Below are 14,389 nucleotides of genomic sequence, written 5' to 3'. Positions count from 1 at the left end.
GTCAGTTTGACATCCTGGATATATCCTTCAAACACAGACTGTAGACCCCTCTGTCTGCTTCTCTCTGGAATCACTGTTTCATTTTTCCAAAAATATAATATTTCTTCAGGGAGTGCAGTTAGTTACAGTGTGGGCTCCGTGCTTACTCTGACAGCTTGTTGGACCATCACAAAGGGGCAGGGCTTAGTGAAAGGTCAGTTACTTTTTGAACCTTTTCTTCCACCAAACATGAGCATTGATATCACCTGACTTTATTTTAAAAAAAAATGAGCAAGCACATGCATCTGAATGTATTTAATCAAAACAATTAAAAGAGGGAATCATTACAGCATTAGTATGTACGGTCACCAAAATCCACTGAAGAGACTGATGTTAAATTTCAAGACCACCATGCTTTATTACTACTATGCAGGGATTGTCGGACACTGCTGTAAACAGTATCATCAGCGAAGTGAAAGCCATCCCCAGACTGGCATTTCACCTTGCTGTATTTGTGCTTTTTGGGCTATCTTTTTGTAGCTTCCTCTTGGGTGCGTGCTGCTAACGGTCAGGCACCTGGTCACTTCCTTTTTATAAAGTCCCGACCTCACCTGCATGTTGAGGCCAGAAACATGCCGACTACAGCAAAATAAGAAGAAATTACAGGCAGAGGGCAGCGTCTTTGCAGATAAATATACCACCACACAGTTCTTTTGGGTCATAAGTGATGATAGAGAGGGATTACTTAGTGACCTCATGGGAATTGTTGCTCTGGAGACTCAGGGCCCCATGTAGGATGTTGCCACATAGCCAGGATGGTGGACATGACAGTTCTGATGACGTGAGTGTAGAAGCTCCCTCCCTCTAAGGTAAACTGTCTCCTGCTGCCTCAGGGCAAGAGGGAAATAAAAAGGTGGCGTTAAGAACCCATGAAAAGCCTCTTTCTGTTTCTGTGCTACGTGAGGTATCCTGATCCCTTTGCAGGTATTCAATGAATAGTTCTGCAGCATGTTTTTTCTAGAGTGGAGCTCCATCGTCTTATGAATGTCCCACATTGGCTCCCATGATGCAGTTTGGTAGGGATGCATTTCAGCTCCTGGATAAGAGACGAGTCTCCCAGGAGTTCTGGTAACGTTACATCTACTGCTGTTAGGATACAAGACAGACAAATCACCTATGTTTATATGTTGCACCGGCATGCTGTGTGAAGATGGATGTGTGTGTCTGATGCTGAGTGGAGGTGGATCAGTGTGCGAAGTCTTTGAAGCATCAGACTGGTGATCTACGATTTCCTGCTTTATCCTCTTCACTTTAAAGGAGCTCTCAAACTCGAGCTGCCTTTTCCTGCAGCCGTGTCTGCCGTCATGTTCAGGAGTCGCTGTTTGATCCCAAGATTTGTCCCTGAGAGGTAAATCCTTTGTTGTGTCAACTGGCTGGCCCCCGTGCGTCTCCTTCTGAAGTTTCTCTTTCTGGTGCAGGTTTGGGGGCTGTTCCAGTGTCTCTTTCCTGGTCGTGTGGCCGTGACATGACGCTGGTGAAGATGTGTAAAGGTCAGAGGGATAACTTCTGTTGAAGTGGCTGAAATTTTCAGCTGCTTTTCCTGTTTCACTTCTGTCGCTCATGTTTCCAAATGCAGAGGGTCCACATGGAGAGTCTGAAAAATGAGAAGGTCAGCTTTAATAATTTGACACATACAATACTGATGCTAAATTGTTTCTTACAATGTGGCCTTAAACCCACCGGTATTTGGGTGTATGCAGGAGGGCTGGTCTGATTCCTTGCGTTGCACTGTGTCAGGTAGACTGGTGGCAGGATACTCAGGTGTCACTTTTCGATGGAGACTGTTGGGTTTGTGCTGCATTTTCTGTTAAATACAGTTTGTAATGCACAAAGTTAGTTTTGGAATTAGATAGAAATGGATATAAATGACAAAGACATGATGTGTTAACCCTCTGAGACCCACCATAGACCTATTTTTTGTCTTTTTGGAAGGCGCGGGGGATCTTTGGCGACAGATAGCAGGTCAATAGTGTATCAGAGTGTGTACCGGTCTTAAAATGTCTTAAGTTCAATGTTACAACAATAAGGCCTTAAAAGTCATTAAAACTGTCTGAAATTTGAATTTGTGAGGTCTTAACTACTACAAATATTTAATCTAATTTTATTTATCCATTTTTAAAGTCCTTTTTGTGAAAATGAGTGACGCCTTTCAATGTAAAAGTTCACATTTCTAATGTTACAAATTTTTAAAAACTATAATACTGTCATTTTACTTCATACTTGCACCTACCTGTTGACAAAATAAGAGAAGAGATAGAATCTAATAACCATATTCCTACATTACACCTACCTCCACACAAGACCACATATATACTACTTGCCTGCAATGCTTAAATAAGTACAACATGATTTGTCCAAAAATCTGTCTTTGGTTAGAAGTTGTCTTGAATGGGTCTTTAAAAGTATTAAACTGAACTGTCTGACACCTGTAGACACCCTGTATATGCTATATAGAAGTGGTATACATCATCTGAATGCTGCAACCTGAAGGTTAATTTGACCACTCTGCAGCACTGAGCGCTGTTGTAGTCATGAAACTGTATCAAATATTATGTTTTGGTTAGGTGCCTTGTTAAACTTTTAAACTTTTTTAAGTTTAGAGTGTTTAAGGACTTATAACATCATGATATCATAATGGACGTATATGATACATGCTCAATTATGTCTCATAAGTCAGATTGATGCCACTTGTTAGACAAAATGCAACCTTTTTTTTTTTTTTTTCTTTACCAATCTGATAATTGGTTAAAAAATGGTAAAAAAATCCCTTCAAAATACCACATGAAGACACCAAGACATTGAAGAACACCACAGAAAAATCCACGCTGCGATCTGGTATCAAAAACTTTTGACATTTGGAGATTTCTGTTAAGTACCGCATTTTCTTTTTTTTTGCCATTTGGATAATGATCACTTTCATTTTGAAAAACTGCTCTGCTTGTTGTCAATATAGCCATGAAAACAACACATCCTCTGAATAATCTAATGTCTCTTGTTTGTAGGTGTAAAGTTTCATGAGGCTGCGACACAATAGGTCATTTTATACACTAACACATTTATACACTGACCCTAACCCTGGTCTCACTATACTGAAATGAATACTAACGGAAAGAAGATCATCACACATGAATACAGACGAGCTCACTGAATCCACAAGAATTTCAGCTTTCCAGTCAAATCCATCTTATGCAAGTTCAAGACTGTTCAGGGACCCCAGTATACAGAAGTATACAGATTTAGATTAGGCAAAAATAACACAATTATATTGCATGCAAAAAGACTGCATGGGACCAGCTGTAAAGGGGAGACTCATCCTTACATCCTCTTTGCATTCAGATATATTGAAGTGAGAAGTCGGGGATCTCTTTGAAAACGACCAGACCAGTTTTTCCCTCGCCAAACTTTTGCCCAACTTTTGAGCATTATTCAGCCCCTTTACTAACAAGCTAGCATGACATGGTTGGTACCAATGGATGTCTTAGGTTGTCTAGTTGTCTATTCTCAAAAAAATGAGCATGCCACATCCTCTTAAAGACAATAATATTGGACAAGATCAGCTGTGGTCCCGCAGGTCTCAGAGGGTTAACTCAAAGATACCAGAGTTCACTGAACTTCAGAAATGTACAATAATATTTTTCCTATGTGTTTAGCTCTTAAAAACTGAGTTTGTAAACTGAAAGATCCTATATAGATATGTCCAAAGTAAACGTGAAAAAAATATATATTTCACATTATGAGGTCACATTTAGAAAACCCCAAATCCACTTTAACTGCTTTCAATTTCAGACACAAAATACCTTCAAGTTTGAAAAAAAGGTTGAATACTGTCTGAATTTATTGACTTTATGTAACTCAAAATTTGATTACTACCTTGAGTTGTTCGTTGTAATAAATCTTCCAGGCAATGCAGACGTGCATTGCACCCCATCTCCCTCGTTTCTGAAAAAAAAAGAAAAAGAAAACAATTTGTAACAATGATTTCTAAAATTTTGTTTAATCAAATTAGTTTAATTGAGCATACATGAGCTTTGACTTTTAAAAAAGAAACAGAAGCAAGAGTTTGGATTGATGCACGCTGGACTCACTGTTGACCTGGAGGGCTTCTGTGCTGCTCTGTGAAAGGCAGTGACAGGAGCAAAGGAGAGCCTCGTTGTTCCTCTGGGGAGGTGCCTGTTGAACTGTAGCAAGAGGTGAAAGGGAATGACATAAAATTATTATTTGTGGCTGAGTGACAATTCCATAAAAATTGTATTAGTAACATATACGTGGCAAATAAGGTCACTCAGTGTGAACATCAGAGTATAATGATTAATGTCCTTACGTTACTGCTCTGAGTTTCCATTGGAGCAGGCGGGATGGTCAAGGATTGGTGCAGGGTCGGAGTGAAGGCATGCTGGTGAGCGTGCTGATGCATGTGAAGATGCTGATGAACCAGGCTGTGCACATATGAAGCGAACTGCGTGATAACAAAAAAGTAAGTGATGCTTACAGTTGCTGAGCAGGTAGGGCAGTTTACTCTAGAGCAGGGCGTTTCAAAGTCTGACACTGCTGTCCAGTATAATGGAACTCGATGTCACTCGGCTTGTGGTGCTCAAAGTACCAAAAAAATACATTCGACAAACTCAGCAGCCTCTCTTTCCAGAAATCATGACAAGGGTACTCCACGGACCTTGTTGTGAGCAGTTTCATGTAGGAAGTATTTTCTTTCCAGTGAACAACACCAGCCAACCGGATCACTGTGCAGAAGGGTGTATGCATCTACCGCAAGCTCATGTTACAGGTCAGCCGCGGTGGATGCCAGTAATGTTTACATCTTACACCGTCACGAGCACGAGCCTCTCATCCATGATTAGATGCACGCTTCCATCTGTGCAGTGATGCGGTTGGCAGGTGTTTGGTAGAAAGAAAACAGTTCCTACATAAAACTGTTCACAACAAAGTCTGTGGATTGACCTGAGTAACCAGGTCATGATTTGTGGAAAGAGACATTGCTCTGAGCACCACAAGCCAAGTGTCATCTAGTTCCATTATGCTGGAGAGAAGGCAGACATCTTTACGGCCGATATCTCCAACACTCAGCAGCTCACACCAAAACAATCTACACTGATAGACAGCACTACAGGTAAGAGGACAAATATGTATTTTTGATTTTGGATGAACTATCTCTTTAAAACTGTCATGATTCTCAGGCGCGTTCTGGAGGAGGAGTTTTGTTCCTGTGATTTCTAAGCTGATTTATGGACGTTTATTGTAGGTCACACTGAATCTAAATATCTGTGTATCAAGTGTGTTCAGATTTGACTGAGCTATGACTCTGAAAAGGAGTGCCATTTTTGAAAAAATATGGGCTAAATCATTGGGCCAGACAACAATAACTTACTACATTGGCATGCACCTGTCCCTTTCACCTCAAATAGTGTCTTTGCCTGAGCCTCACAGCTCTCAGCCTCACACTTTTCCTCTTTACTCAAGAGGGAAGAAAAATCACATTCAAACGTTCAATTTTAACACTGACATGCTGCATCTTAAAGGGATAGTTCAGATTTATTTGAAGTGGGGTTGAATGGGGCACTTAGCCATAGTCAGAATATTGCATACAGTAGATGTCTGCTTAAACGTCCCTAGTTTGGAGAAGCGTCAGGAGTGCTGACACAGAAGCTAAGCAATGACAGGGGCAACATTGAACCATTATTTTAGCCATCTAAAAAAGTCCCACCAAAAAAAAAAATCAAAAGTATTTTCAGAGAGTATTTTCACCGCTTTATCTTTTTCCATCAGACAGACACAAAAATCTGTCATCAGACTCCATTGAGAACAACAGTAATTTTAGCTTGCTGAACACAGGAGCTGCTGGTCTACTGCCTTGATCCGTTAGCTAGCTTGTGTTATTGTGTGACTTTGGTAAGTCTTAACTATCCCTTTTAAACACAGAAATCACACAATAACACAAACAAAATAACTGATCAGGCAGTGGTAGACCAGCAGCTCCTGTGTTCAGCAAATGAGTGAAAATGAACTGAAAATCACTGTTTGTCTCAATGGGGTCTGGCTTTAAAGAGAGCAATGTAACGTCTTTATTCCCCATCTGAAATCGCTTTCTGATCCCACTTCAAAAGATACAAACTATCCCTTTAAACAAAAATTAGAAGCTGATAAAAAAAATGTTATAGCTCAGAGTGTAGTTGGTCATACCTGACTGTGGAGTGTGTTTTGGGGCTTGAGGAATTTGAATCAGCGATTTTTCTCCCGGCATAAATGAGGCTTGTTGAAGGCCCACTGGTCGCACTGGTCTGAAGTATTTTGTGGCTCAGTTCACTGGTAAGATGGAGCTTTTCTTGTTGAGGAAGAAGTTAAAAAAGCAGCTAAACACCTGCAGGTTCAGACTCTTCTTGCAGTCTTCTTTCCAGATTAGGAATCACCCTTATAGTGAAGATACAAACAGTATGAATCAGTGACTGAATTACAAACACAATCATGTATATCAGTACATAAACATTTGAAGAATAAAAATTATAACACATATACTTATCAGGCAATTTGCTTTGCAAATCACATGCAAATGACAGTATCTTGTTAGATTGCATTACAGACTTTAATCCAATTGAAGAGTCCAGTGTTCCAATCCATTTAATTAATTTAGGATCCATCCGTTCCAAGGACACATGATTAGTAATGCTGTTAGTGAGCACTGTCATATACAGTATATCTGTGGTGAATGTAAACCAGAGTAGAGGTTCCACTGTGAATTTATTGTGTTGTGTATCCCTGTAACTTAATGTTTGACTTGGTGTAGTGAAAAGCCAAAGTTCTGGGAAGCCTTGTAAACAAGTCAAACACAGACAGAGCACAGGAGCTCCAGAAGGAACCAGAGATACATAAAGATGACGCAGATTCCTTTCTTGTTTGTGAGTTACTCAGTTAACCTCTCCAGGCCGCAGCAATCCAATAGCCTGATCCCTCCTTTCTCATAAAGACAAGATTAGCTGGAGGTTACACGTCCTATGTTCTCTAAATTTCGTCCATGTCAGCGTGCCACAGAAATCTCTTAATCTCATAAAGGAGCTGTTTGTTAGGAGCACAAACAAAGTGAATGAGGCATCGGCTCGCTGTGTCATCTGAGAGTACTCGCAACTGAGATAAAACGCACTCCATCATACTGTGCGACAGTTAAATCTTAATACTGTGTAACTTCATGAGACATATCCTCAGTGGGATACAGTTTTACACATCCATAATTCATAAAACTTTAAAGTGATTAATTTATTAGAAAATGATTTGGCAACAATTCTTGTAAGTGTTTTAATCATTTTATTTAAAGCAGAGCTTGAAAAAATGTTCTCGTTCGAGCTTCTCAAACATTAATGCAACACAATTTTAATGTTTTTAAGAGAGGTATTAAATCAAGGCTATAAGACAAACATTGTTCTCACACAGTAAACACATCAGAATTTTGTATTTTATTTGGATGTATTTTATTTTCTTTTTACGTTTTTAACTATGAAAAAGTCTCCTGTGAACAGGCATAAAAAATTAAAGTTTTGCTACAAACACTAAACACAGCGCGTCTATTTGTGGCACACAAATGTACACTTCTAATTCTAATTAGACTGTTGGTTTAATAAAATGAGGCATTTAAAGACCTCACTTGAGGCTCTGGAAATTTGTGCTTTCACTCTTTTCTTCCACTTTATCAAGCAAACAATTTAATAGATAATTTTGTGGATAATAAATGTTACTAGCAGCACTAAACAGTTACAACACCAATGTAAATAGTCAATAGATCAATAAAAAGTGATCAATAAAGTGTTGCACACTGAATATAATACGAGATGAAGAAAAGATACATTAGCAAGGGGTAAGAAGATACACCAGATGTCCTTCTCAAAAGACAATAGAAATGTTATTTTTGGGACACTTTTTAAAAGTTACAGAGACTAAAACAACATCCTAAAATAAGGGGAAAAGGTAGAGAGTAATCTGCAGGTGTAATTTCTGTTTATCTGTCATCATCTCATTATCTAATGTTACAAAATCAGTTGCATATTTTCTGAACATATGTCTCTTACCTGTGTGCTGAAGTGAAGTGAATGTGAAACCTCGACTTCCTGATATTTGGAGATTGTTATCCAGTAAAAAACAACCTCCAGTTCGTCCAGCCAACAAAGTTAGAAGATAAAGACTTCTTCTTCTTCCTTCCTAAATTTAAATATCAGCCACATTAATTGGAGAACGTCTCTTGTTTGTCGTCCGTCTGCAGACCCTGAACACTGACTGCAGTTCAGCAGGGACCACCTGTTGCTGTGAGCCAGTGTCAGCTGTCTGCTGCCCCGTGGTCAATTAGTCAGTGTTACTTACCAACACCAGGAAAGACCATTAACTACTCCTAATGGCTTAAACTAATCCCATCAGCCCCCTAAACCCTTCTGATTCAGTTTAGAGAAAGACAGCTTACTGTATGTGGCAACAGCAGGGGTTTTCAAATAGAATATCTGACATAGAAATAAAAATAAAAACAGAACCCCCACATCTATTAATAATGCTCTGTGAATGTATCTAAAAACTGTATGTAACCAAACCTTTCATGCCTGTTTCTCAAAGGTTCCTTTTGTATTTAATTTATGGCAGGTTTTTGTAGTTATTTATGTTGTTTCAATATTTATACTTCTAATGTGTTCCTTTTTATATATTGGTTTTATTATGCTGTGTTGAAAGTTGTCCTGTCACAAATTTTAGATTATTGGCAGTGATTGTTATTTAATATTAATACTCAAGTGCCTGATTTGGACTCCAGTATTTGTTCAACATATATAGATATCACAATTTTTGCTTAGTAAAAGAAAGCACACCCACACACACAAGCTTGGACATAAATTGACCCTGTTCTGAATTTGTTGGATGTGACACAGTGATGTCTCTGCTATCTGCAGCGATCCATGTAGCAAAAATGATAGATCTACACAGCTGCAGATAACGTTCAGTGTTTTCAGTCAGACGTCACGCGATCTTAAGTTAAAGGCAGAATGACGCCCAGGCATAAAAGTGATGTTTCTAAGTACTTCGTCAAAATAAACAACGTGAATGTGCAGTGCAAGCTGTGTAACGTTAAACGTCCGTATCATAGAACAAATATCAGACCCTATTCTCACGTTATTATCATTTTACTCTCTTTGTGAACCCTTGAATACTCAAATATGGAAATGATTTAAAATATCCATCCCTCTGTAACATTGACACTTAACAGATTATTTTACACAGACTCACCTTTTGGACACGACAGGTCATTTTAAGCAGCCCTGAAATTTCAGAATCAAAATTAGAAAATTGTGGCAACACTCAAGAGACCTTAATAACAATTATTTACAGTGCTTTATTGTGTGTATTGCATTTTCAGTAGGAATTCCATTAAATAAAACTGATAGTTTTAGTGCACTTTTTTTAAATTATGTTTTATTAAATTTGACTGTGCATTCAAACTATTTAGTGTAAAAGAAATCAATCCAGTTTTTTTACTGCTTTATACTGGAAATGATGCAATAATGCACCAATAGACATTATTCAGACTACAACTTTAAAATTCCGCTGTTTGTATTCCAAGTTCTTTCTCTAGTTGCAATCCACTGATATTTGTTCTTGCTCGCAGCAGTAGCAGTAGCAGTAGCAGCAGCTCCTCTATTTCTTTAGTGTATTGCATTGTGAGATGTAACAGTGTTTATCAAAAGGAGACTCAACAATAAAGCTTTGACTTGATCCTGTCGGCTTGAACACAGCACACTCTAAACCTGCTTAAAACTCATATGTAGTTTGGGACTGGGGCACGGCTAAAAAAATTTTGTACACAAGTATAATGGAAATAAAATTCAACTTAACTGACATATTCAGTCTTATCATCAACTACAGAATCCTTAAATCAGTGAATGCAATGCTTCACTTCCCCGTTGCATTGTAAGAATAAAGGATATGTTGGTCAAATAAGATAAAATATGACTTAAATCGGTGAGCAGGTCAACACCTTGCTAATTAATTTCAGATAAAATCAGTCTAAAGGCAGGATAGGTAGATAGATAGGCTTTACTGTATAGTTTGTTTTCACATCCTACATGTGTTGCTGTTTCACATGGATAACACACAGGAGGATGCGTTTAAAGTTGAGCATAAACAACACAGGCTTACTTTTTTTTTATTTATTTTTTTATTACCCATTTAAAGGCACCAACATTTTACTTTTCCATTACTAAATCAGTTTACTGACTCCAAACACCTCCCAATATAGCTCCAGTGTTTGGGTTTTCTGATTAAGTGCTCTGAAACAGATTGTTTGAATTCTGCGATCTGGCTCGAGCCCACTGTCCTGAATCGCCCCAGACAAATTGGGCTACCCTTCAATTGGATCCCATTAAGCAGAACATAAGACGGTGATTGGATGAGGCTTTGGGATGACATGTTCTCCTTGATTAGCTAATTCCATTCTCACTAACCATCCAAATCCTGTTAGTATGGGCAGGGTTAAAGCTGCTGCTCTATCGAGGAACAGTGTTCACCCGGCCGCGAACCATTACCCTTTATAAGCCACAATTCACTTGTGTGCCAAGACTTATTGGACAACTCAAAGCAGGAATTACAATGGAGGTTATTGTAGACTTGTTTTTGTTCATGCACAGCTTTTATAATGTTGTATCTTAAATTTCTAATTCACCAAATTACAAATGACTTCAGTTCTGCTAATAAATGTGTGGGGCCGTTGTTATTAGTCAGTATTAGCTTATTGTAAATATGTCAGTGTCACAGTGTAGTACAATATAAGTTGTTGGCTGATAAGTACAGACATGCCAAAGATAAAGTTGAGTTAATTCAGAGACAGTGATTTCATTTGTGCAAAACTGTTATGTGTAGTATGTGTTTTTATGTTGTTTTTTTAATGGTTCATGCTTTTCATTTCTTTTGAACTTATTATAAGGCAGCAGTACTTGTGCAGCTCCTGAGTCCAAGACAAATTTCGCTATGGGGAAAATAAAGTATGTCATATAATGTATGATATTGTAATATATTGTATCATATCGTATCGTATGTATCGTATCGTATCGTATCGTATCGTATTTACAGCACAAAATATTCTGTATTTTGCTGTTATACCAAAAAAGCAATATTTCTACCAAGTGCTTGACCGGGCAAAAAAATGAATTCCACCAATATAACAAACAGTGTATTACATTTTCCTTTGTGGCAGACATGTTTGTGCAACCACCTTCTGAAAAAGGTCAGCATTGCGATATGTGTGTATTTTCAAAACCTGTTGATATCCAAGTCTTTCATAATGTTTAAAAGTAGGTGTGTTTCTCCTTTCGACTAGAAATGTTGATTTTCCTTTCGGGCATGATTCTCTACCCCACAGCTTAACTAACTGTTGGTTGGTTTAGTTTGTGGTTTGTGTACAACACATCCATGACAACTCACAGAGCTGACCACAAACAGACAAGAGGCGGTGTGTCACAAACTGTGGTAAAAATCCCAATTAAGATATGTATACCTGAATAATACTGGCATATCCCACGTCTTAACCGCAAAATGTTCATTTGGAATAAGGCCTACTTTGGAAAATCGAAATAGAATATGCCTTTTACATGACCCGCATCAAATTCAGAATACTGTCAAATTTGGAATAATAGTGGAATATTAGTGTGCATGTAAATGTAGTTAGTGTCACCATTACATAGTTTGTCGACCAAAGAGCACTGACAACATTATTTTTTAACTTTAAAATGTTTTGCACAGTTCATATCTTGGTCACAATACTTTAAAAAAACAAACTGAAGATACTGTAGTGATTATTTCTTTTCACTCTCAGATATTAGTTTCAGTATTATAGCTATTGATACTTATTGATATTAGTATAGGGCTCAAAAATCCACTATTAATTGGGCTTAACAATATGTAGTGTCTTCATGATAATCCTGTATGTTTGGTTGTTTAAATGTGAAGGGGGAAGAAAAGTAATATGGAGCTCTTCCTGCAGGAGTGGATGCCAAGACCCATCGTTTACTGATTCAGTTCTGGCTGACTAGAACCCTTTCAGCACCATCATTCCCTGTAACTACCTTCGAAGTTTTAATAAAGTTTCCTTATTTCAGAGTGTGACATCTTATTTCAGTATCTGCTTTTTGTTGTGCCTCAATGGAAATGGATCACTTTGATACTTCGTGGCTTCAGTCATGATTTCAAACGGAAATCTTATCTGTCTGTATAATGCAGCATAGAACATGTTCTGCGCTGAACTGGAGCATTTGTGAGGTTAAAAGGGGAAGATCACTAATTTACATGTGAAAGTAAATTTACAAGAAGAACTGCATTTTGGAAGGATTTTTGCCTTGGAGGGACCCTGAGAAAATGATCTCAATTACTTAATTTAAGTAAAGCAGGGTCATTAAAGTTGGAAGACATGAGCTAAATTCTATAACACACTAATTATATGCAGATTTGTTTTAAGTGTAATGTATACTGAAAACTATACTATGCTAAACTATACTATACTATACTATACTGTACTGTGATATTTTATAGGCATACTATACTATGATTTTTTTTGGGCATACTATACTATGACATTTTTTGGGCATAGTATATGATTTTTTTTGGGCATACTATACTATGACATTTTTTAGGCATACTATACTATGACTTTTTTTGGGCATACTATACTACGACATTTTTTAGGCATACTATACTGCGACATTTTTTAGGCATACTATACTATGACATTTTTTAGGCATACTATACTATGACATTTTTTGGGCATAGTATATGATTTTTTTTGGGCATACTATGGCTTTTTTGGCATACTATACTATGACATTTTTGGCATACTATACTGTGACATTTTTTGGGCATACTATACTAGGACATTTTTGGCATACTATACTATGACATTTTTTGGCATACTATATGATTTTTTTGGGCATACTTTTTTGGGCATACTATACTGTGACATTTTTTTGGCATACTATACTACGACATTTTTTTGGCATACTATACTATGACATTTTTGGGCATACTATACTATGACATTTTTTAGGCATACTATACTATGACATTTTTTAGGCATACTATACTACGACATTTTTTAGGCATACTATACTATGACATTTTTTGGGCATACTATATGATTTTTTTGGCATACTATACTATGACAATTTTTTGGGCATACTATACTACGACATTTTTTAGGCATACTATACTACGACATTTTTTAGGCATACAATACTACGACATTTTTTAGGCATACTATACTACGACATTTTTTGGGCATACTATACTATGACATTTTTTGGGCATACTATATGATTTTTTTGGGCATACTATACTGTGACATTTTTTGGGCCTACTATACTATGACTTTTAGGGGGCATACTATACTATGACTTTTTTTAGGCATACTATACTATGACCTTTTTTGGCATACTATACTATGACTTTTTTTAGGCATGCTATAAACATTTTTTGGGCATACTATACTATGAATTTTTTTTAGGCATACTATACTATGACATTCTTTCCGGCATACTATACTATGACTTTTAGGGGGCATACTATACTATGACTTTTTCCACCATACTATGACATTTTTTAGGCATACTATACTATGACTTTTTTTGGCATACTATACTATGACTTTTTGAGGCATACTATACTATGACATTTTTTGGGCATACTATACTATGACGTTTTTCAGCATACTATACTATGACATTTTTTGGGCATACTATAGTATGATTTTTTTTCAGCATACTATACTATGACTTTTTTTTAGGCATACTATACTATGACATTTTTTGGGCATACTATACTATGACTTTTTTTTTGGCATACTATACCATGACTTTTTTTTAGGCATACTATACTATGACATTTTTTTTAGGCATACTATACTATGGCTTTTTTTGGCATACTATACTATGACATTTTTTAGGCATATTGTACTATGACATTTTTTTGGCATACTATACTATGACTTTTTTTAGGAATACTATACTATGACTTTTTTGGACATTCTACATCATGACCCTTTATGACTTTTACAGGCTTACTATACTATGAAATCTTTTGTGAATTTTATTAATGGCATATTACACCCTCCCTTTTTTGTGACATACTGTATTATACATTTTTTGGCATTTTTGTGACATACTATACTGTTACTTTATTATTTTTATATAACGTGCCATATAATGAACTTTTATATACATAGGTATGGCTTTTTAATTACTTAAAAAAAAATAGTATGTTATACTCAAAGTTTTGACTCATGAATTACAGAAAAACTTCAGGACTTGTTCATATACCCTGCAACGATCTCAAT

General features: G+C 36.9%; 1 protein-coding gene across 1 annotated transcript; it reads right to left on the bottom strand.

The window, feature by feature from the left end:
- Positions 1-282: 282 nt before the first annotated feature.
- On the bottom strand, positions 283-8,248 carry LOC126406676 (uncharacterized). The gene is made up of 7 exons (XM_050071132.1): positions 8,106-8,248; positions 6,232-6,459; positions 4,361-4,495; positions 4,125-4,217; positions 3,910-3,978; positions 1,720-1,843; positions 283-1,633 (listed from the first exon to the last, which is right to left on the bottom strand). Exons 3-7 carry the CDS (start codon positions 4,451-4,453, stop codon positions 759-761), a joined length of 1,254 nt encoding a protein of 417 aa, XP_049927089.1. The 5' UTR covers positions 4,454-4,495; positions 6,232-6,459; positions 8,106-8,248; the 3' UTR covers positions 283-758.
- Between the last annotated feature and the right edge of the window lie 6,141 nt (positions 8,249-14,389).

Source organism: Epinephelus moara, chromosome 2 (genome assembly GCF_006386435.1).
Source record: "Epinephelus moara isolate mb chromosome 2, YSFRI_EMoa_1.0, whole genome shotgun sequence".
Classification (NCBI taxonomy): Eukaryota; Metazoa; Chordata; class Actinopteri; order Perciformes; family Serranidae; genus Epinephelus; species Epinephelus moara.
Note: the sequence above shows the minus strand (reverse complement) of the source record. Positions and strands in the feature narration are given on the sequence as shown.